This window comes from Theropithecus gelada, chromosome 1 (assembly GCF_003255815.1).
Source record: "Theropithecus gelada isolate Dixy chromosome 1, Tgel_1.0, whole genome shotgun sequence".
NCBI lineage: Eukaryota > Metazoa > Chordata > Mammalia > Primates > Cercopithecidae > Theropithecus > Theropithecus gelada.
Genome location: NC_037668.1, coordinates 194,733,026 through 194,757,241, shown reverse-complemented (window position 1 = coordinate 194,757,241; position 24,216 = coordinate 194,733,026). Strand labels below are relative to the sequence as shown.

Below are 24,216 nucleotides of genomic sequence, written 5' to 3'. Positions count from 1 at the left end.
CTTTATCAATCTCTTTTTTAATTTGTGAGAAAATCTTTCCTCCAGTGCCCCCAGTAGGTTTCTCTGCATGTGCTATTGGCTAGTCATAAGTCACACATCTAGGCCTAAATCCAATCACCTTCCAAGATTTTGGTCTTACTATGATTAACTTACATCAATCATGATTCACTCTCTGAGGTTGTCTAAGATGTCAATTTCCCTTAGCCAGCAAAAAAAAGAAGGTACACTGGGAGAGGGCTGGTGATGGCTGTTGTTATGGAAAAAAAATTGTCTGTCACAAGCACTACCACCAACTTATTGTTCTGGGGATGAATTTAGTTTTAATATGGCTGATGGAAATGGAGGTTGGGAGAAGAGCGGAGTACAGACAAGAGGGGAGAAGAGAGAGGGAAAATGTATTGAGCACTTCCATGAATTAATGTTAGCTCCTTTTACATACTTCACAATATGCCCTTCACATGGTGCTTTTATTTTACCCATTTTCTAGAAGCTCTTTTAAGTCCTTCAAATCACACTTGAAAATGGCAGTGATGATCTGAATTCAAAATGACTGATTAGAAAGTACATGCTCTCTAGAGACACTGGTCTGTTTTATACTTGTATCTGAGGTGTATAACTTCTCCCTTTAGGGGAGAATGGCTGGAAGTTATTCACCTTAGATGCAAGTATAAAACAGACCAATATTGAAGGATAACTCCCATCTTTTGGAAAGCTTGTCTAATGCCTCTTTGCACCTCCAACCTTCTCAACACCCCGAATTAAGCTAAGTCATTCATCCGTTAGTTGTATGCACAGCGTGTTGTGCAGTTGTCTATGTTTTTACTTCTCGGTGTTCTCTGAGCAAGAGGAAACTTCTGTGATCTCCCACTGGATCCTTGCTTCCATATATCAGAGGCTAAGGCAATCACAGGCAGCACTGGTGGGAAAGCAGAACAGAACACACGCACATGCACACACACACACACACACACACAGACACACACACGAATGGAACAAGGAACTCCAAGAGGGACTTCTAATATTTCATTGTTATTGAAAATTACACTTCATAAAAAGTCTTGTTCATTTAAAGTTTGAAGAGTGACAGAAAAATGGCTTTCATACTCAAGTCTGCTAAATGTATGATAAATCAAAAAAGATGGAACAAGGAGAAACTTCAAGAAAAACAAAACAGAAAATCAGTGTGTAGTATAAATAACACTTCATTAGTGCTGTAGTGCCTTACAAAACAGTCTGAAACATTCCCAGGGTAATCGTAGTGTACAACGCAGAAGAGAATAATTTACTATCGTTAGGCGTTTGTAATCCCTACAATGGAAAGCAGAATGTATGCATGTAACTCTTTAATGATAGTGAACTTGCAGGCATAAATCCCCAAATGATGAGATGTGAATACATTTTATAAATTCAAGTTTCTGTTGGGGAAGAAAAAGTCAGCTGTCTAGTTTGACTGGCATGCTGACCTAAGTCAATTGTTGAACCACGGAGAGCTCTAGCCTAGGGAGTGTGCTATGCTCCTTCTAAGGTCTTAAGAGAGGCCAGGCTCAGGGGTTGAGCCTAGTGGGCTGGTCTCTCGCTCATCAGGCACACATCAACACTATAAACACACAGTTTTTACCTAGTGGCAGTCAATGCCAAAGGCCTGGCTGCGTGCCACACCATCTCAAGGCACTCTCAGCAAGAACTCAAATGTTTTTCTGTCAGAAAAACTTTTTCTGTACTAAGTTTTCAACACTTCAGCTGAGTGTGGGACTGAAGCAGAACGAGGGATAGGAAAAATTAATGATTTTACACTCCAGCTTTCAAAAGCCCCTTTCCTTTGGTAGCAGAGTTTCTTCTTTTCATTCTATTTAATTCTCAAACTCTCCTCAACATAATCTCTGAAGCAAAGACCTAAAACTTATTGACACGGGAATCCAAATGAAAGACAATAGGTTAATTGTTACTTTTCCCACAGGTGTTTTAAAAAATATTGCTGTGGATCCAATCCTTAAACCAAGCAAAATTTAGAAAAAGTTTTCAAAGGAGTGTTCTCCAGACAAGGATGCCTGGATGTTGGATGGGAAGTAGGGAGTTCCCAGAGGCTAGATTGGACATTATGGAGGGATTACTAGAGTTTAACCAGGGAACTGTAAAAATTATGATCAGGCAGAGAACAAAGCACTAGATCAAATCTAAAGGGGGGGCAACATAAATGTGAAGAAATAAGACTTCAGGTTAGATACCAGGAAGAAGGGGCCCGGGTTGGAAAGCAGAAGCATGAGACGAGGGTTCCAGGACCAGTGGTTCAGGGGAAGCTGTGAACAATGCGGAGAGGGACAGAAACCTGCTGTTACATCATGCTGGTTTCACGGGACAAGCTGGGTTAAAACGAGAGTTCTTCATCTGGTGGAAGGGGTGGCCTGAGAGAGAGAACAGTGATCCAAGGACAGCCTTCAAGAGGTCTGGAAAAACCCTGAACTCTTCTTTAAAATGTTGTGCAAGAAGAAAACTTGAAACTTTGGTTAAATTCTCAAAGCAATATGTCACCTGAGAATAAGTATAGCAGTCCAGTGAAAAGCACCTTTGTGGGCCCTATGGATCCCATGGCAGTGGCGGTCATCTACGGTCAGTCATGTAGTTCAGGCCTGGTTCCCACACTCTGATTCCATCTTCTTTAAGCACCTGCAGCAGGGTTGGTAATCCATTCGCATTCCCATCTTTCAGCTAGTACCTCTAAAGGAGGAAAAAATGGTTTTGCTTAACTGGGACTATTATGAAAGGGCATCTCTCTCTCTGGTGACTCACAGGAATGAGGCACCCTTCTCTGAAAGGGTAGGTTGTCCAAAACAATACTGTCTCTGTTCTTCTAGAGGAACAGCTAGTCCATCTCAGTCTCTTGCCTTGTAGATCTCTCAGGTATGAGCCAAATGCCAGTTCACTAGATATCCTGGGCTCCAAGGGCCACGTATCAAACTCTCCAAAATGCCTCTGTCCCTAGGATGATGGTTGAAGGGGGGATGGGAAAGAAATGCACAGTATATTAATAGCTCTTTTCAAAAATATTTTAAAGTTGTATACCCCCCAGGCCCATTAACTTCAAATATTTTGTGCTCTCAAGTGGATGCCAGGCCAAAGCCTCAAAACCTGTATTTAACTACCTTCTTTGCAAACCCTGCATTGATCATCTTATTTTGAGATGTGGGGAAAGTTGGAGTATATTTTGGGGGGGCCATGAGTAAAACGAAGATAGAAATAGTTTGATTTCAACAGCTTCTTACTTATGGGCATTTTAAGGGGTAGGAGGCGTATCCGATGGCTATTAACAGTTTCTACTGGAGACAAGCACCAATCTATCAAAGTACAAAATATAGTATTTTGAGGAAATGGGTCCTGGAAGAACAATGGCCCCATCTGGTTCTTGGAAAAATAGGCACACGTTTACTTTACACTTGAAAAGGAAGCTTTTCTGCTCTGAATTGTACTATTTCAAGTTGATAAACCTGTTTTTGAAGGGCACATGTTGCTTTTTTTATTGGGTGCTTATAGTGACACATTCCTGCTGGTGGGGGTTGCACAGGGTAGGCAGGGGAGGTGAAGACTCAGAGGAGAGACACGGAGGAGGGGTTCCCAAATGTCTTGGTATGAAAAATAGGAAACAGTTCCTTTCTGAAAACCTGTAAGTTAACCAGCAGTAGCAACAACGATGAACTGCCATGCAGAAGACCGGCTGAGGTTTGGGTTATAAAACAATATGCACACGTATGTTTATTGCGGCACTATTCACAATAGCAAAGACTTGGAATCAACCCAAATGTCCATCAGTGACAGACTGGATTAAGAAAATGTGGCACATATATACCATGGAATATTATGCAGCCATAAAAAAGGATGAGTTTGTGTCCTTTGTAGGGACCTGGATGCAGCTGGAAACCATCATTCTCAGCAAACTATCCCAAGAACAGAAAACCAAACACCGCATGTTCTCACTCATAGGTGGGAACTGAACAATGAGATCACCTGGACTCCGGAAGGGGAACATCACACACCAGGGCCTATCATGGGGAAGGTGGAGAGGGGAGGGATTGCACTGGGAGTTATACCTGATGTAAACGACGAGTTGATGGGTGCTGACAAGTTGATGGGTGCAGCACACCAACATGGCACAAGTATACATATGTAACAAACCTGCAAGTTGTGCACATGTACCCTAGAACTTAAAATATAATAATAATAATTTTTTTTTTTTTTTAAAAAGAGGGTTTTAGTATTCCAGTCTGCAGCAGGAGTGGCTTGTGGCCAGGCTCAGCCTTACTAGAGAAGCTCAGAGGGTTTTCTTAAAAGTCCTAAATTGTTTATAAAACAGACTCAAACACAGCGATATCTCACTTATCCTGCCCCTTTCAAAACAGATGTGCCACAGAAACACATTTTTCGATGATATTTAGGTTTATGTTATAATTTAATAACAAAATTTGCAAAATAATTTTGTTCATTTGTTTTTCTTATTTCAGTCTGATCTTTATAACAACCCATAGAATACAGCATGGCAGGCTTTATTAATCTCACGGACTTGCCCACACAACAGAGGTAGCATAATTGGTTTTTGCCTTGCTCCTCATGGCTCTCAGACTTCTGACCCCAGGTATATCTTAGAAGCTTTTTCATTATATTAAAGACAGAATACTTTGTGAAATCCTACTAGTGTTAACTCTTAGGAAAAAGAAGACTGCAACCAGAATTAAGTTAAATATAATAAGGGTTTTAAGTATCTTTTTAATATTTTAAATATTTAAAATACCTTTAAATAGTGCCAAGTACTATTAGGCACTGTCAAAGAACAAAGGAAGATCCTGGACTTAAGGATTCTCTGGGGTGAGGCCAGTGTGGTGGCTGGGATGGTGCTGGGCTGGGGTGCAGGGAGTCTGGGAGGCAGGCCATTTCTAGAAGGGCCACACAGGAAGGAAAGACAAAAGCCTGAGAGGGTGGGCAGACTAGAATGGGGTCCTTAGCAAGACAACATCTGAGCTGGGCAAGGTAAGGTGAGATTATGTGGAGAGCCACCCACTGCCACCATGTTAGCAGTTTCTTCATGTATGGGATCATCCTGTCCAGCCCAGTCTCAAAGGGATCAGTCCCAGTATTTCTAGGGTTTTAAGAGGGTAATAATGGAATGATAGGCATGGCCCCTAATGGATGTTTTATTATCCTAAGTTTACCCAGGAATTTCTTATTTCCTATGACTCTGTTATCAAATTTTATCAGCTTTTGCAAAAATGAAATTTTTATCCTACTGGAATTTTTTGGAGAGCTCCCACTTTATAATATTTGCAATGACCTTGTTAGAAAGTATGTAAATCCTATTCTATTAAGTTTTAAAGTTGAAGCTTAGATAATCCATTGCCCAGGGTCTTCTGCTGAAAGGAGAAAAGGAAGTATTGTATCAGACTTCAAAATCAGCATTATCCCAAAGCTAAATGTCAACTCAGAAGGAGAAATAGAAGCACCCTTTGACCACCAAAGGAAGTCCCTTCCTTCACCCTTGTTATATTTCTCCCACTAGTAAAGGGATCCATTTCTGCCTGCTCCTGATGCCTCTTTCCAGCCTTGCCTTCTGTGCCTTTCCGTGGCTGCAGGTTCTGTTCTTGAATTAACTTGACTCAGTCAGTCCCAGAGTTGGCCAAAGGAGTTCCCACCATTGGTTCTGGATTCCCAGCTACTTCCTGCAGTTAATTCCTAGAGAACGTGCAGCTTTGGGAGCCTGAGGTTCTTGTTTTTGATTCTGAGTCTATAATAGCACCTCACTCTTCATCATACCCTCCTAGCCCTTATAATCACCAGGAAACTTATCACTGTCCCAGTCTACACTGGAGCTTTCATTCTGGGCCCCCTTCTGAGAAGTTCTGTAGTTTTTCCAGGTCTTTTCTTCAGCTTCTGCCTTTTCCTTCTCCAGTCAGTGGGGTTCCTCCCGCAGACCCAACTTAGTGGTTAGGGCTGGATATTGTCTGCAAGTCAGTGTGGCTTTCTAGGATCAGAGTGTCATCTGGGGTCAAGATTCCTTTCTTCTGGGTCCTATTCATCTGCAGGACTCCTGCTCCATCATGTTGGTTCTCAGTGCCAACCATGTGCCTGAAAATTGACTGAAAACCACAATAATGTTTAGCCATGATGAGCCACCTCTCAGTCCTGCTGCTGTCAAGTCATCATCTGTTCACTACTACCCTGGGCCTCCTGATAGCTCCTATCATACTGGACTACTTACAAATCCTGAGAGAAAACAATACTTCTGGGTTATTTAAGCCCTCTCTCAAGTATCTTCTTAAAAAGTAGAAAGACAGGACATCCATTCCAAGATGGACGAATAGGAACAGCGCTGGTCTGCAGCTCCCAACATGGTCAATGCAGAAGATGGGTGATTTCTGCATTTCCAACTGAGGTACCTTGTTCATCTCATTGGGACTGGTTGGACAGTGGGTGTAGCCCATGGAGGGCGAGCCGAAGCAGGGTGGGGCATTGCCTTACCCAGGAAACACGAGGGGTCAGGGAATTTCCCTTTCCTAGCCAAGGGAAGCCATGATAGACTGTACCTGGAAAACTGGGACACTCCCACCCAAATACTGTGCTTTTCCCAAGGTCTTAGCAACTGGTAGACCAGGAGATCCTCTTCTGTGCCTATCTCAGCGGGTCCCACGCCCACGGAGCCTTACTCACTCCTAGCACAGCAGTCTGAGATTGAACTGTGAGGCTGCAGCCTGGTGGGGGGAGGGGCACCCGCCATTGCTGAGGCTTGAGTAGCTCACAGTGTAAACAAAGAGACCAGGAAGCAGGAACTGGGTGGGCAGAGCCCACCGCAGCTCAGCAAGGCCTACTGCCTCTATAGACTCCACCTCTGTGGGCAGGGCATAGCTGAACAAAAGGCAGCAGAAAACTTCTGCAGACTTAAACATCCCTGTCTGACAGCTCTGAAGAGAGCAGTGGTTCTCCCAGTATGGCATTTGAGCTCTGAGAACAGACACACTGCCTTCTCAAGTGGGTCCCTGATCCCTGTGTAGCTTAACTGGGAGACACCTCCCAGTAGGGGTCAACAGACACGTCATACAGGGGGATGCCCCTCTGGGACAAAGCTTCCAGAGGAAGGATCAGGCAGCAATATTTGCTGTTCTGCAGCCTGTGCTGGTGATACCCAGGCAAACAGGGTCTGGAGTGGACCTCCAGCAAACGCCAACAGACATGCAGCTGCGGGACCTGACTGTTAGAAGGAAGATGAACAAGCAGAAAGGAATAGCATCAACATCAAGAAAAAGGACATCTACATCAAAACCCCATCTGTAGGTCACCAACATTAAAGACCAAAAGTAGATAAAACCACAAAGATGGGGAGAAACCAGAGCAGAAAAGCTGAAAATTCTAAAAACCAGAGCACCTATTCTGCTCCAAAGGATTGCAGTTCCTCATCAGCAATGGAACAAAGCTGGATGGAGAATGACTTTGACAAGTTGACAGAAGTAGGCTTCAGAAGGTTGGCAATAACAAACTTCTCTGAGCTAAAGGAGCATGTTCTAACCCATTACAAGGAAGCTAAAATTCTTGAAAAAAGTTAGACAAATGTCTAACTAGAATAAACATTGTAGAGAAGACCTTAAATGAACTGACGGAGCTGAAAACCATGGCATGAGAACTTCGTGATGCATGCACAAGCTTCAATAGGTGATTCGATCAAGTGGAAGAAGAGATATCAGCAATTGAAGATCAAATTAATGAAATAAAGTGAGACACCAAGATTAGAGAAAAAAGAGTTAAAAGGAACGAATAAAGACTCCAAGAAATATGGGACTATGTGAAAAGAACAAATCTACATTTGATTGATGTACCTGAAAGTGACAGGGAGAATGGAACCAAGTTGGAAAACACTCTTCAGGATATTATCCAGGAGAATTTTTCCAACCTAGCAAGGCAGGCCAATATTCAAATTCAGCAAATACAGAGAACACAACAAAGATACTCCTTGAGAAGAGCAACAGCAAGACACATAATTTTCAGATTCACCAAGGTTGAAATAAAGAGAAAAACGTTAAGGGCAGCCAGAGAGAAAGGTTGGGTTACCCACAAAAGGAAGCCCGTCAGACCAACAGCAGATCTCTCGGCAGAAACCCTGCAAGCGAGAAGAGAGTGAGGGCCAATATTCAACATTCTTAAAGAAAAGAATTTTCAACCCAGAATTTCATATCCAGCCAAACTAAGCTTCATGAAGGAGAAATAAAATCCTTTACAGACAAGCAAATTCTGAGAGATTTTTGTGACCACCAGGCCCACCTTACAAGAGCTCCTGAAGGAAGCACTAAACATGGAAAGGAACAACCATTACCAGCCACTGCAGAAACATGCCAAATTGTAAAGACCATCAATGCTAGGAAGAAACTGCATCAATTAATGGGCAAAATAACCAGCTAACATCATAATGACAGGATCAAATTCACACATAACAATATTAACCTTAAATGTAAATGGACTAAATGCCCCAATTAACAGATGCAGTCTGGCAAATTGGATAAAGAGTCAAGACCTATCAGTGTGCTGTATTCAGGAGACTCATCTCACATGCAGAGACACACATAGGCACAAAATAAAGGGATGGAGGAAGATCTACCAAGCAAATGGAAAGCAAAACAAACAAACAAAAAAAATGGGTGGGGGAGGGATGCAATTCTAGTCATTGATGAAACAAACCTTTAACCCAACAAAGATCAAAAGAGACAACGAAGGCCATTACATAATGGTAAAGGGATCAATTCACCAAGAAGAACTATGCTAAATATATATGCACCCAATACAGGAGCACCCAGATTCATAAAGCAAGTCCTTAGAGACCTACAAAGAGGCTTAGAATGCCAAACAATAATAATGGGAGACTTTAACACCCCACTGTCAATATTAGACAGATCAATGAGACAGAAGGTTAACAAGGATATCTAGGACTTGAACTCAGCTCTGCAATAAGCAGACCTAGAAAACATCCACAGAACTCTCCACCCCACCCCAAATCAACAGAATAAACATTCTTCTCAGCACTACATCGCACTTACTCTAAAATTGACCACATAATTGGAAGTAAAGCACTCCTCAGCAAATGCAAAGGAATGGAAATCGCAACAAACTGTCTCTCAGACCACATAGTGAAATTAAATTAGAACTCAGGACTAAGAAATTCACTCAAAACTGCACAACTACATGGAAACTGAACAACATACTCCTGAATGACTACTGGGTAAATAATGAAATGAAGGCAGGAATAAAGATGTTCTTTGAAACCAATGAGAACAAAGACACAACATACCAGAATCTCTGGGACACATTTAAAGCAGTGTGTACAGGGAAATTTACAGCACTAAATGCCCACAAGGGAAAGCAGGAAAGATCTAAAATCAATACCCAAACATTACAATTAAAAGAACTAGAGAAGCAAGAGCAAACAAATTCAAAAGCTAGCAGAAGACAAGAAATAACTAAGATCAGAGCAGAACTGATGGAGATAGAGACACAAAAAAATCCTCGAAAACTCAATGAATCCAGAAGCTGGGTTTTTGAAAAGATCAACAAAATTGATAGATCACTAGCAAGACTAATAAAGAAGAAAAGAGAGAATTAAATAGACACAATAAAAAATGATAAAGGAGATATCACCATCGATCCCACAGAAATACAAACTACTATCAGAGAATACTATAAACACCTCTATGCAAATAAACCAGAAAATCTAGAAGAAATGGATAAATTCCTGGACACATACATCCTCCCAAGACTAAACCAGGAAGAAGATAAATCTTTGAATATACCAATAACAGGCTCTGAAATTGAGGCAATAATTAATAGCCTATCAACCAAAAAAAGTCCAGGACCAGATGGATTCACAGCCAAATTCTACCAAAGGTACAAAGAGGAGATAGTACCATTCCTTCTGAAATTATTCCAATCAATAGAAAAAGAGGGACTCCTCCCTAACTTATTTTATGAGGCCAACATCATTGTGATACCAAAGCCTGGCAGAGACACAACAAAAAAAGAGAATTTTAGACCAATATTCCTGATGAACATCAATGCAAAAATCCTCAATAAAATACTGGCAAACAGAATCCAACAGCACATCAAAAAACTTATCCACCATGATCAAGTCAGCGTCATGCCTGGGATACAAGGCTGGTTCAACATACACAAATCAATAAATGTAATCCATATATAAACAGAACCAATGACAAAACCCACAAGATTATCTCAATTGATGCAGAAAAGGTCTTCGACAAAATCCAACAGTCCTTCATGCTAAAAATGCTCAATAAACTAGGTATTGATGGAACATATCTCAAAATAATGAGCTATTTATGACAAACCCACAGCCAATATTATACTGAATGGGCAAAAACTGAAAGCATTCCCTTTGAAAAGTGGCACAAGATGAGGAACGCCCTCTCTCACCATTCCTATTCAACATAGTGTTGGAAGTTCTGGCTAGGGCAATCAGGCAAGAGAAAGAAATAAAGCGTATTCAATTAGGAAAAGAGGTAGCCAAAATGGCCCTGTTTGCAGATGACATGATTGTATATTGAGAAAACCCCATTGTCTCAGCCCCAAATCTCCTTAAACTGATGAAACTTCAGCAAAGTCTCTGGATACAAAATCAACGTGCAAAAGTCACAAGCATTCCTATACACCAATAACAGACAAACAGAGAGTCAAATCATGACTGAACTCCCATTCACAATTGCTACAAAGAGAATAAAATACCTAGTAATCCAACTTACAAGGGATGTGAAAGAACTTTTCAAAGAGAACTACAAACCACTGCTCAGTGAAATAAAAGAGGACACAAACAAATGGAAGAACAGTCCATGCTCACAGATAGGAAGAATCAATATCATGAAAATGGTCATACTGCCCAAGGTAGTTTATAGATTCAATGCCATTCCCATCAAGCTACCACTGACTTTCTTCACAGAATTGGAAAAAAACTACTTTGAAGTTCATATGGAACCAAAAAAGAGCCCACACAGGCAAGACAATCTTAAGCAAAAGGAAAAAGGCTGGACGTATCACGCTACCTGACTTCAAACTATACTACAAGGCTACAGTAACCAAAACAGCATGGTACTGGTACCAAAACAGAGATATAGATCAATGTAAAAGAACAGAGGCCTCAGAAATAACACCACACATCTACAGCCATCTGACCTTTGACAAACCTGACAAAAACAAGAAATGGGGAAAGGATTCCATATTTAATAAATGGGGCTGGGAAAACTGGCTAGCCATAAGCAGAAAGCTGAAACTGGATCCCTTCCTTACTCCTTATACAAAAATTAATTCAAGATGGACTAAAGACTTAAATATTAGACCTAAAACAATAAAAAGTCTAGAAGAAAACCTAGGCAATACCATTCAGGACATAGGCATGAGCAAAGAGTTCATGAGCAAAACACCAAAAGCAATGTCAACAAAAGCCAAAATAGACAAATGGGATCTAATTGAACTAAATAACTTCTGCACAGCAAAAGAAACTACCATCAGAGTGAACAGGCAACCTACAGAATGGGAGAAAATTTTTGCAGTCTATCCATCTGACAAAGGGCTAATATCCAGAATCTACAAAGAACTCAAACAAATTTACAAGAAAAAAACAAACAACCCTATCAAAAAGTGGACAAAGGATACGAACAGACACTTCTCAAAAGAAGACATTTATGTAGCCAACAGACACATGAAAAAATGCTCATCACTGGTCATCAGAGAAATGCAAATCAAAACCACAATGAGATACCATCTTATGCCAGTTAGAATGGCAATTGTTAAAAAGGCAGGAAACAACAGATGCTAGAGAGGATGTGGAGAAATAGGAATGCTTTTACATTGTTGGTGGGAGTGTAAATTATTTCAACCATTGTGGAAGACAGTGTGGTGATTCCTCAAGGATCTAGAGCTACAAATACCATTTGACCCAGCGATCTCATTACTGGGTGTATGCCCAAAGAATTATAAATCATGCTACTATAAAGACACATGCACATGTATGTTTATTGCAGCACTATTCACAATAGCAAAGACTTGGAACCAACCCAAATGTCCGTCAATGATAGACTGATTTAAGAAAATGTGGAATATACACCATGGAATACTATGCAGCCGTAAAAAAGGATGAGTTCATGTTCTTTCCAGGGACATGGATGAAACTGGAAACCATCATTCTCAGCAAACTGAATGTTCTCACCAAGGACAGAAAACCAAACACTGCATGCTCTCACTCATAGGTGGGAATTGAACATGAGAACACTTGGACACAGGGTGGGGAACATCATGCAGTGGGGCCTGTTCGGGGAGTTGGGGGCTGGGGTGGGGATAACATTAGGAGAAACACCTAATGTAAGTGATGAGTTGATGGGTGCAGTAAACCAACATGGCACATGTATACCTATGTAACAAACCTGCAAGTTGTGCACGTGTACCCTAGAACTAATAGTATAATAACAAAAAAAAAGTAGAAAGACAGGAAAATGTAAAATGGTGTCATTTTAGTGTTAATTAACATATCAGATTATCTTTCAGTGGAAAAATATAGGCAGCAGGAAAGTGTCATTAAAATGTTGAGTCTATTGAGTTTGTGTTGGGGGTAAAAAGAAATCTGAAAAGGTTAAAAACTGCAAGTATAGATTAGCTTTTCTCAGTTTTGCCAACACTGGCATGAGGCTGTTAGAATCATGCCTTACAAATGTATGAAACCATAAAAGTATTTTTCTTGTCGCTTAACTTGGTTCTGGAAATTCTAAAGGGAGCCTTTCAAATAAAGCACAATTAATCACCAATTCAGTCATTTTGAAACACTTTGTTTCTGGAATAATTGAATAATTATATGATACTTCAAATGCAAGTTTTTAATATATATTTCTGTACCCCAAACTGAAAACTACTTTAGAAAAAGGATAATTTAATAAAGTTTTGCATCTTGAGAACTTTTGAACTGAATAAAACAATTTTATGTTGAAAAATAGAAGATTTTTGTTTTCTGGTTCTATTCTGTACTTTGTTTTTTAGTTTTTCCCTTCCCTTCTCTTTCCTCTATCCATTTTTTAGATCCTTGCTCATGTTTTTAATCCACTTATAGCACCTAGTTCTGTGATTTGAACATGGTAGGTGGTGAACAGTGTTTGTTAAATTGAATTTAAGTCAACATCACCACATATGGGCCCATTTTACCTACGATTTTAGGACAAGGTTGACTTTTTGTCTTTCTGTTGAGTGATGAAAGCAATTTGGCAGGAGCTAGCAACTTTTCATTCCCTGGAATCACTTTTATTATTTATTTACTATTTGTAGTACAAACATGTTTCCAGGAACTTAAGCGACTAGAATGTAGTTTCCTACTTAAATTCAATTCCTCTATTTAGGAAACTTCTATCAGAGAGAGTCTGGCAAAATTCAGAAACTGGTAAGAAAAAAATGACTGCAACTATTCTTGGGATAGAAGAGAACAGAGATGAGAAATATTTATTAAATCCCTTCACACTTACCAGACCCATAACTGTTTCCAGAACCAGTTCAATCTAATTTTGTGTCTTGCACTATTTTATTTTGGGCTTACTGAACTTCACTGCCACAGGAGGGGGAACGGGTTTGGCAACACATTTCACACTATTCTTTTTTCCTCTCTCTTACCCCATCTTCCTCCTAAATGGTTTGGGTCTTGGCAAAACCAAAAAGTCTTTTTCTCTAGTACTTTTAATTTTTTTAATTTTTAACTAAGTGTGCATTTCAAAGAAAATGTAACCCAGCTGTTTTTTAATCTTTTAAACAACCAAATGGTACTTTGTAAAAGCCATTCAATGTCCAAGAAGAATTTAGCCTCTTAAAAAAAAAGAAAGCTTTTCTTTCTTTGAACCAAGAATACAAGTCTTGCCAAAAGGGAAGAGTTGGAACCAAGAAAGACTGGGATTTGATTTAATTTAAACTTAGAATTTATAAGTGAGAGAATGATTGCAGCCTTGGCAGAATGTAAGTATTTCCAGGTAACTGAAATTTAACTCTTTTATTTATGAGCCCTGACCACATCCAATAGTGGTACTTCTATATTCTCTTCCCTGAGGATTTCTTGGAAGGGAAAATAGTGTCTATGTGTGTAAGGATTTTGGAAAGTGGGGACAATGAGCAGGAGGTTGTAACAGGAGGAATAGTAATCCTACGTACCCAGCAGCACCGAAACAAAAAGTAAAGTCAACACCGAGGCCTCAATATTTATAAAAATGACCACTTTCACAGATGCGAAAATGAAATTTACTCTTACATTATTTACAAGTAATTTACTGAATGATCATGACTTTTAATAAAAATGGAAAGAAAGAGAGAGATTTCACTTACGAGAGAACACATTTCCTAATTCTGGAAAGGTCTATTTGTGGTACAGTAATTCATATTTTAATCACAAACTTTTATGTACTCACTAAAACAGATTACTAAAGTTCCTCCATTTGGCAAAACTTTGTTTTTCTAATTAGATGTCACCCAGTAATTGGAAGTAACACAACTGTATTTCTCTGAAGACATTTTATAATTCAAACATTTCACTAATGGCGAACAAACTTTCTCCATTTTCTATTGCCCTGAATTAAATTTTATTGGCAGTTAAGAAGAGAGTATTTTTATAGATTTTTCTATTAAAAAAGATAAATTGTTCACATGCTAAAACTGGATGTTAGTGAGAATTATGTTGATACCACAGCAAATTTGGCCCAGACACATTATTTCCTACTGACTTAAAAGTGATACCACTTTCTATTATAAGACTACTTTACATTTGTTATCTCTGATGTTCTTTTGGCATTGGTCTAGTAATGTTTTATACTTGTTTCTTACTTTTAAAATTTTTATTCTAAATGAAGTTCAGTTTAACACACATGCACTGAGAGCCTACTATGTGCCTGGTGTTGTCAGGACTCCAGAGAATCAAATACAAAAAATAAAAATTCATTCTCATTGGTAATCTCACCGTGGCCTGACTGCAGGGTAGCAGACGGGGTGGGTATGAGGGCAAGAAAGGAGTTGAACACCGTAAAAAGGACAAATGCAATTTCAGAGGGTGGAGAAGAATTACGGCCTCTAAGTCATTAGAGCTTCATAGGAAGTAGAAAAAGAAAGTTCTTGTTCAGGTGAGAAGTAGCTCCTAGGGGCATGTGGTTTGCAAAGTGGACAGTGCCTATGTGCAGGAAAAAAGAAGTTGGTGCTTCTGGGTGGCTACCGCCCACACTTGGGCTGTGTACCTGGAAAGGGTGGCAAGGACGGGATCTGAGGCCTCATTTACTTCACCTGCTGAACTAACATAACTACTGCATTGACTCTCCGAGGAGACAAGAGGAATTGGGAGAAAATTCATGTCTGATAAAAAGCTTTAAGAGGTTGCTGTGGGGATTATGACATTAAACCCCCAACATAATCTTACAAAAGTTTCACCAAAATCTCTATTGTTCAAGAATGCTTTTGGTGCTTTTTTCTTTTGTTCCTGGAGGATATTAAGTAGTATTGAAATCTGCATCAAAATTGACTTGAGGTGTCAACAGAGGATAGAAGACATCTGAATCACAACGATAACTAAGTCACACTCTTCCCTTGGAGTAGCTCACTGACTAGTGGAGACAGATGGACAACCTAGACAGGTAATTTGAATACAGTCTGGTAAACTCAATAGCATATATGCAGAGGGTGTGCTGTCTCAGGGAGCAGGTGCTAGATCTAAGTTGTGCCCTGGACAATACCTAGCAACATTCACGTATGTGGTAAGTAACTACTTGCAGAATCAAATTGAAGAAATAGTGCAACTCTGGATCTATTTACTAATCTATTTTTCTCACCTTCAACAATTTTTCTTAAACTAAATCAGTTATAATTTATTTACTTTTCCTCAGATCCAAAGGAAATAAAATCGTTTGAGAAAGAATGATTGGGCAACTTTGAGGCATTTTTTTTGAAACTCATGTGTGTTTTCACTTCCTATTTCCTTATTGTTTAGAAAACAAATACTTGAATAAAATTCAAGTTCAATAGCTTATGCAGATTTTTCTTAAACTAGTAATAGAAAGCACCAAGAATCCAGGTGCTTTCATTGTGAGAAATTTGAACCGATCTGGGCATTTATTTTCATGGTAATGAATGTGTAGCAGAGGAAAAAGAAGAAAAAAAAACTATGACAACATGAAGTCATCATCCTTCCTGTCCAGGGTGAGAGCCCTTAGAATGGCTTAGTGACAGATACACTGAAGGACAGAACCAATTACAAAAAGACTAGGGCTGATAGGACCACACAAGAAAAGAGCAGGTTGGGCGCCACACAGTGGCTCACACCTATAGTCCCAACACTTTGGGAGGCCGAGGCAGGAGGATTGGTTGAGGCCTGGAATTTGAGACTAGCCTAGGCAACATGAGAAGACCCTGTCTCTACAAAATATACAGAATTAGTCGAATGCGGTGGTGTGTGCCTGTAGTCACAGCTACTGGGGAAGTTGAGGTGAGATCAAGTCTGCGTTGAACCGTGATCATGCCGCTGCACTCCAGCCTAGGGAACAGAGTGAGACTCTGTCGCAAACAAACAAACAACAACAACAAAAAACCCAAAACAACAAAAAAAAGAAAAAAAAAAGAAAAAGAAAAAGAAAGAGCAGGTTGGTGAGAACTGGCTTGGGCAAAAAGAGAAGGATGTGGAAAACAGAAAGCTCAGGCTATTAGACTGCATTATATTGTGGAAAAGATGGAAAGGCTTGAAAGGGCTTGCATCCAAAAAAAGCCTTTGAAAAATGTCATTTTTATCATTATAGTGCCCTGTGAATCTCTACAGTTTTTCTTTGTCTGTTGGAGTTTTTGTATTAAAATTCCAGTACCCTTGTTTTGTACAATTTTTTTACCATTATTTGTCAAGAAGTAAGTATTGTTTTTTACCTATGACAACAATTTGAAAAGGAAAATCTATGTGGCGTCAGAAAGTAGCTGCTCCTGACTGGAGAAAAAGATCTAGCAGGAAAAGTGGGAAGGTGCTAGAGGAAACCTATGATTGCTTCACAAATTTGTCCGAGGACAGCCTTACCCTACAAAACAGACATCGTCCTTATGACCTAACATGTTGATAATCAAGATTTAAGCTCATCCACTTTCTTGCTTGCATGGAAAGAAGGAAGAGAATTCTTATACCTTCAATATTTGTGATTACTAGGTGTTTTCACAAATGATTTTTTATGTACTTCTCGTAACAGTTGCATGGCATACCAGTTATCATTTCTATAGCTAATGAAAAACAGAGTTGGAATGTAAACCCAGAATTCTAACAATAAGTCCAATTCTCTTTTTCCTTTTCAAGATGATTGTTCATTTCCTGGCACTACTTGTTTCCTTTTTCTCTCTAACGATCCCACTATTGGCATTTTGGATATTCTTAGTCACATTTTCTCTGAATATCTCCCTGAATTAGGTACGATTGTTCCAATTTATAGATGAGATAATTGAGGCACAAACAGATTAGGCAACAAGCCAGTGTTGCAGAGCTAGATAACAGTACAGCCAGGGTGCCATCTCAGGCATGCCACCATGATCTGAGCCAACCCTGGGGCTTTTTCTGCCTCTTGGTTTCCAAGAGGCCATCCCGTTTTGACTGTGATCTCCCTAGGATCCTGAGGACCCACTGGTTTATTTGTTGTGGGTATCACTGGAGGCTTGAAAAAAACATCCAGTGACCTTGGCACTGAAATGATCTACAAGTAGATGTGCAAAACTTGGCCGTCGCCATGGTCCCTTCAATAACGCCAGATTAGCGATGGGAAAACTGAAGAGTCTTGTCTGGTGTGGAGTTCCTGTGACTGCTTTCACCCTGGTGCTGTCCCAGACCAATTTGGAGTTTACGGAAAAAACTAATAGGAACCAGAGTAATTGGAAACATTTTGCAGAGATAAGCTAGCAAGTTCAGACTTCCATTTTTTTTCTAACGAAAAAGCCATAAAGGAAACATGTCAGAGAGTGAATATTGCCATCTCCCTCCACCTCTAGTGGAAAGCAAGCAGGTAAGCAACAGGATACAGGGCGTCTTAGCAGAGTCTCTCATAACTCTGCCCCTCACTTGAGTGTAAATCATTCTCCAATTGCAGATCAGACATAAATCGTTCTGAAACTACAGTGCTCACTAAATGTTATTGTGTTATTGAGACATAAATCCTATGTCAGCTCGATGAAATGTCTATGGCCATCGCATTAAACAAGTCAAGGCAACTACTTAACGATTTCCAAACATTCTATTATTAAAGTTCAGACAAGAGGTTTGAGAGGAAAGCCATGTTAAAATGGACTTTAAATAGCCATTTCTCACATTTGTTTGATGAACAATAGCCGTAATGAGTGCCCCAGCTCTGAACTCCATCTCAGCAGACAGGCTTAGAATGGACAACATAGGTCATCAAGAGGAAGCAGCCTTGGTTTTGGGAGCCCCCTTTGACCTTTGCAACTTCTCAGTATGTAAAGCACAGGCATCTCTATTTTATGTTGATTATCATCTCAGGCATCTCTGTTTTAACCTGTCTCTAGGGCACCTTCTACAGGGTGAAGAATGAAAAGAACTTGCTTTGTCCAATAGTTGTGATACCAGTCACCTGCTAACAGCTCCAATATATGTAAATTAAGTAGAGCATTTTCTATCTGGACAGCTCCTTAGAGTTTCTGAGAATTTCTCCATGCATTTGATCTACATCCTCTTCCCCCTTACCTGCTACTCTATAGAAAAATTGAAATGATCAAAAAAAGAACTTTTCTAACATCTTGCATCTACATTACAAATGTATCTGCATCTTCTTTTCCATCCCTGATGTCAGCATGGGAGACACGTTCTTCCCTTGACTCATGATGAGTCATTCTACCTCTCCTGGAGTTTCATCCTTTTTGTCCCTTCCCTCGCTCCCCACTCCCCAGGGACTTTGCAGTACCGAATTTTTTTCTCATCCTTGCTCTATTTACAACCATTTCTGTTTTTACTGACCCCTTCCCATTATCATTTAAACAGACTCAAGTCCTCCACATATTTTAATAAGCAAATAAGCCTCTGTCAAACTCCACCTCCATCTTCTGCCTTATATGTATCCTTCTTTCACTGCTAAACTTTTGTAAAATAGATAGATATGTAATAGTTGTACGTATTTACAGGGATCACATGGCATTTTGATACATGCACACAAACTATAATGATCAAATCAGGGTAGTAGAGATATCCATTTCCTCAAATATTATCACTTCTTTGTGTTGGGAACATTTCAAATCTTGTCTTTTAGTTGTTTTGGAAATATACAATAAGTTATTTGTAACTATGGTCTTACTCTCTTACTCTTCACCTCCCCTTTAATTCTCAAGCCATGACAGTCTGCCAAAGTCACTGGGTAGGTTAGAAGTCTGACTATAAGTACAAGAAAACCCAACTCCAACTGGATTAAATTATGAAGGAAATTTTGGCTCACTTAACTGGAATACCAGGGATAGAAAACTGATCAGACATCATTCCATCCTGTGGCTACAGGTCTGCTCTCTTACATGAATCAACTGGGCACAAGATGGCTGCAGCTGGTCCTGACTTCACCTTGGCACACAAACAATATTCAGAAGACGGAAAGCCATCCCTTCTTACAGGTTTTTTGGAAACATAGAAACTTTTCCTACAAAGTCTCAGAAATTTCCTTTCACATTTTCTTGGTGTGAATTATCTGTTATGTGCCAATTCCTGAAACAATTATTAAGGCCAGAGGGATGCCATGCAAGTGTCTCACTTACAAACATTAAAATTTCTCATATATCAATAGTTCTCAACCAGGAGTGATTTTATCCCTGAGGGTACATTTGGTATTGTCTGGAGTAATTTTTTACGGTTATGACTGGGGTGGGGTAGTAATGGCATCTAGTGGGTAGAGGCCAGTGATGCTGCAAAACATCCTACCATGCACAGGATATCCCCCTACAACAAAGGATTGCCAGCCTAAAATATCAATAGTGTCAACATTCTTTGTTATCTCCCACCTCCCATAAATGACTAGCCTCTGTGAATGCTAACTCTCACTTTCCTACTTCAAGTAACTATCATTTTTCACTGGTATTATTTCACTTGCATCATTTTTCTAACTGGGATGTCCAATTTTGCTGCCATTCATTTCACTTTGCATAATGCATTCTATATCAATTAAGGTCTGGTTATTTAAGAAATAAAATTAAAATAAGCAAGATATAAATTTATTTTTCTCTCATGCAAAAGAAGTCTGAAGTTAGGTGGGTCCAGGGTTAAAAGTAGAGTTCCTTGGCATGGACCCAAGTTTGTTCTACCTTGCTACTTTGCCATCTTTAACATGTGAATTTTTCTATGTGTTCCGAAGCATTTGATTGAGCAACGACAATCACAACCACTGTGTCAACTAGCAAGAGGGGAAATGGCAAAGAAAGGGTTAACCTCCTAGAAGTTAAACATATTTGTTCTGCTTACAGCTCATCAGACTTTACTTAGTCCTACTGCCACACTTAGCTATGAAAGCCTGTCAAATGTGGGGCTTATTTCAAGTGCCTGTGGATTTAACTAAAAATTACTATTTCTACTATTAAGGAAGGTGTGAGAAAATACATATTGTGTAACAACCAAATAGTCTCTGCCAGAAAGTCAGAGTCATCTTTCTAAAGAGAAAAAATGATCATGCAATTTCTGCTTAAAATCCTTTTTAGATGACTCTATATGACAAATAGAATAAATTTTGAACCCCCTAATTAAAGAGGTTTAAAATGCTAATCACAGCTGGGTGTGGTGGCTCATGTCTGCAATCCTACCACTTAGGGAAGCAGAGGCAGTCAGATTGTTTGAGCCCAGGTGTTCAAGACCAGTCTGGGCAACATGGTGAAGCTCTGTCTGTACAATAAATACAAAAAAATTAGCCAGGCATGGTGGCGTGCGCCTGTAGTTCCAGCTACCTGGGAGGCTGAAGTGGGAGGATCACCTGAGGCAAGGCACTCCAGCCTGGGTGACAGAGTGAGACCCTGTCTCAAAAACAAAAAACAAAAAAGGTGCTTATCAGTCTTTGATCTGTGGTGAACTTCTCTGGTCTTGTCTTTAATGATTTCCCCAAACTTATGCTACCTTCTCAAATGCAGTTATACTGCACTTATTAACAGATTCTTAAACCACTCTTTCTCTTTGTCTCGCTCTATGCCCCTTTCTCCGCCTGAATTGCCCTTCCTTCACTTACCTAATTTCTGCTCCTTGTTTCTCTCTTTTCTCAGATCAGATGTTATTTTCTCTGGGACTCCTTTCTGGACACATCATGATTGAGTGAGGAGGGCTCTCTTCTGTTTACCCACAACCCAAAATGCTCAGCCCTGTTGGAACAATGTATTGTCATTGCCACTTTCCTTCTTGCATTGGCCCTTTAAGCTGTGCTTCTTTAGGGCAAAGATTGTGTCATAATACACAGTAAGCACTTATTAAATAATACTTGAATAAATGACTGCATTACCTCATTTGGCCCTCAGAAACACCCTTCAAGGCAAGCAACCTTATTTATTTTTACAGACTAATTAACTAAAGTTAAGGAAATTTATGTGTGCCCAAAGCCATAACACCAGCAAGGGGCAGAACTTGGGCTGCTTCCAATTCTGATTTCCAATCTGGTTCTCACTTTACAATACCACAGGTTTTTTTTAACTTATCCTCTCTTATGCTTACACTGTAATATTGACTTTGTGCTTTGTGTTCATGGTCATTTCGCAGTAGCACCCACTTGCCACTTTCAATTCACTCCAAGTTGTTATGGATCTTTAAACTGTTTTCTGTTCAGCCTTATATATGCAGATGTTATAAACCTCTCTCTATGTATGCCTTTGCCTTGAAAGTATTTAAGACAAATGCAAAACCTGAAGGACATCATTGGTTCCCTATCCAATAGCCAATCTTCCTCTTTGGCTTCAGTAAAAATATAATTCCTTTAATTTAGATATTTGGTGGCCTTGTATTTTAGAGAAAGCTGAGCTTCCCTGATCCACAAAGGCAATCTGTATTAGTCTAAGCAAAGATAGTAATCCTATTCCCCTCTCTAAGAGCTCATTTAGGAATGGGCATATAAAACCAATTTTGCCAGTAATATTTAAAGGAAAGTCTACTCTAGGGCATCCTGTTTTTTTTTTTTTTTTTTTTTTTTAAGGACACAGTGAGAGGTTGTGGCATGTCTGTCGCCATGCTGTCATCAGCATTTCATGTTTTAATCTGCTTTGACCATCTTGGGTCCACCAGGAGTGTCAGTATGCTGAAGACAGCAGAGGGGAGACAGATGCATCTGGTTCCTGATGACCTGCCTGAGTTTTGAATAGATCAACTCCAGAACTGTCCTACCTTAAGATTTCCTGTCATGTGAGAACCTCAACATTACTTAACATTTAAGCCACTCATAGTTGCATATTTTCTGCTTCCTGCAACCAAAAGCATTCTAAATAGAATACCAACCTGGAATTGCATTGGGGAACTCATCAAAATGAACTCTACACTGACCTTTGTGTAAAGAAAATCACATTGCTTGATCGTTCTCTTTCTTAAGTTTGGATTTCAGTGTTGCTCCTACATTAAATGCCTAATACATATTAATGATATACGAAATATATTAGATAATCTCTAAATTGTATAAACCTGAATCCAGTTCCCAAGAAACCTGTGCCACACTGCTATGACACTGAGTATGACCTTTCTCAGGATTTTTCATTCTGAGACCTTAGTTTTCTTCTCTCCAGTCTTTTATACACAGATAATATATGCCTTTGCCTTGAAAATACTAAATACCTTGGAGGATAATTCTTTGGGTCACTGACTTGCTAAAACATATATGTTCATTTAAAGTAAAAATCTGCTGTGAAAAAGGTCTGTCACACCCCATTTCCCATCAGAACTCTAACTCATTTTAGCCTGCTTCACTTCGTCCTCTGGGAAATATGAGACACGCCGTCTTTGGAAATAGTTTTGGCTTGTGAAAGGGAAGCCCATCAGTCATATTTTCAGGTGTAAGTCCTAAATTATGTATTTAAAATAAAATATATCCTCTCCTCTGGGGAAGTATGCATAGCATGACATATGAACCTGAAATGGCCTGTAGGTTTTACTTAGCTAAAGAGTGACATATGCTTGTATGATATTTTTTTTGCATCCCCTGATTGCCTATGAGAGTAAGAAGAAATTACCTGAGAAGATAAGAATATTCTGGGTACTAAACAGATCCTGGATATCATTCAGTCTAACAGCTTCATTTTACTGGGATCTGGCTCACTACTTCTGGAACAATAGCTGATAAAGTCAATGGAGAAAGAATTCTTTAGAGTTTCTGATGTTGCTCCTGTAGGAGTAGTTAGAGTTTACTCTGTGCAGGGCTGGAGTGAGGAAGGGGCAGAGGCAGTAGATTTGTTGGAATGCCTAAATCAGTAATAAAGAGAGGTTATTGTGGCAGGGATAGGATAATGATGTGGGAAGGAGGAAGACAAAGAGATACAATGGGTTCTATACAATTCAAGTGGTTAAGGGCATGGGTTCCATGCACATGAAGGTGCATTTGGGTTTGAATTCCAGTCCTCCATTTGGTAACTGTGTATCTGTATTAATTAGGCTACAGGTATGGCTTCTATAACAAAGGGATTCAAAAAAATCAGTGCCTTAAACAAGTTAGAAATTAGTTTATATAACACGTAAAATTCTGGGTGAGGTGATTTGGGCTGTTAATTCCAGGTAGATGGTCCAGAACTGCTATGGAAGCTCTACCAGTATTAGGAATGCAGGATCTCTTTTTTCAAATAGCCTTTCCACCCTCAAAATTCTGTTTCCAACTCTTGCTCCAAGAAGGCCGCTCCAGTTCACACTCTCATGTCTGCATTCTAGACAGTAGACAGGAGAAGGAAGGGAAGGCATATTTCTACCACTAAGGGGCATGACCAGGAAGTTGTATCAATCATTTCCGGTCATAGCCCTTCAACCAGCACTTGATCACATGGCTCTTCTTTGCTGAAACAGAATCTGAGAAGTAAAGCCTTAGTGGGATAGCGATGTGCCAGGTAAAATGTAAATTGCCATAGATAGGGAAATAAGCCTAGGAGAGATTTGCCTATGCCACAATGATGTAGGCAAATTACTTAATTCCATACATTAGTTTTTCCATATGTAAAATGAGAATTACAATA

At 39.6% G+C, this 24,216-nt stretch overlaps 1 protein-coding gene and 1 pseudogene across 1 annotated transcript in view; one reads left to right on the top strand and one right to left on the bottom strand.

The window, feature by feature from the left end:
* LOC112633716 overlaps nucleotides 1–15,388 on the bottom strand; it is a 37,212-nt pseudogene extending 21,824 nt beyond the window's left edge.
* A 2,614-nt stretch (nucleotides 15,389–18,002) lies between these two features.
* The window catches only part of LOC112633660 (dimethylaniline monooxygenase [N-oxide-forming] 1), a 42,080-nt gene continuing 35,866 nt past the window's right edge, over nucleotides 18,003–24,216 (top strand). The window contains exon 1 of the mRNA XM_025400498.1: nucleotides 18,003–18,056. Coding sequence (XP_025256283.1) covers nucleotides 18,003–18,056 — 54 coding nt within the window. The remainder of the gene's footprint in view (nucleotides 18,057–24,216) is intronic.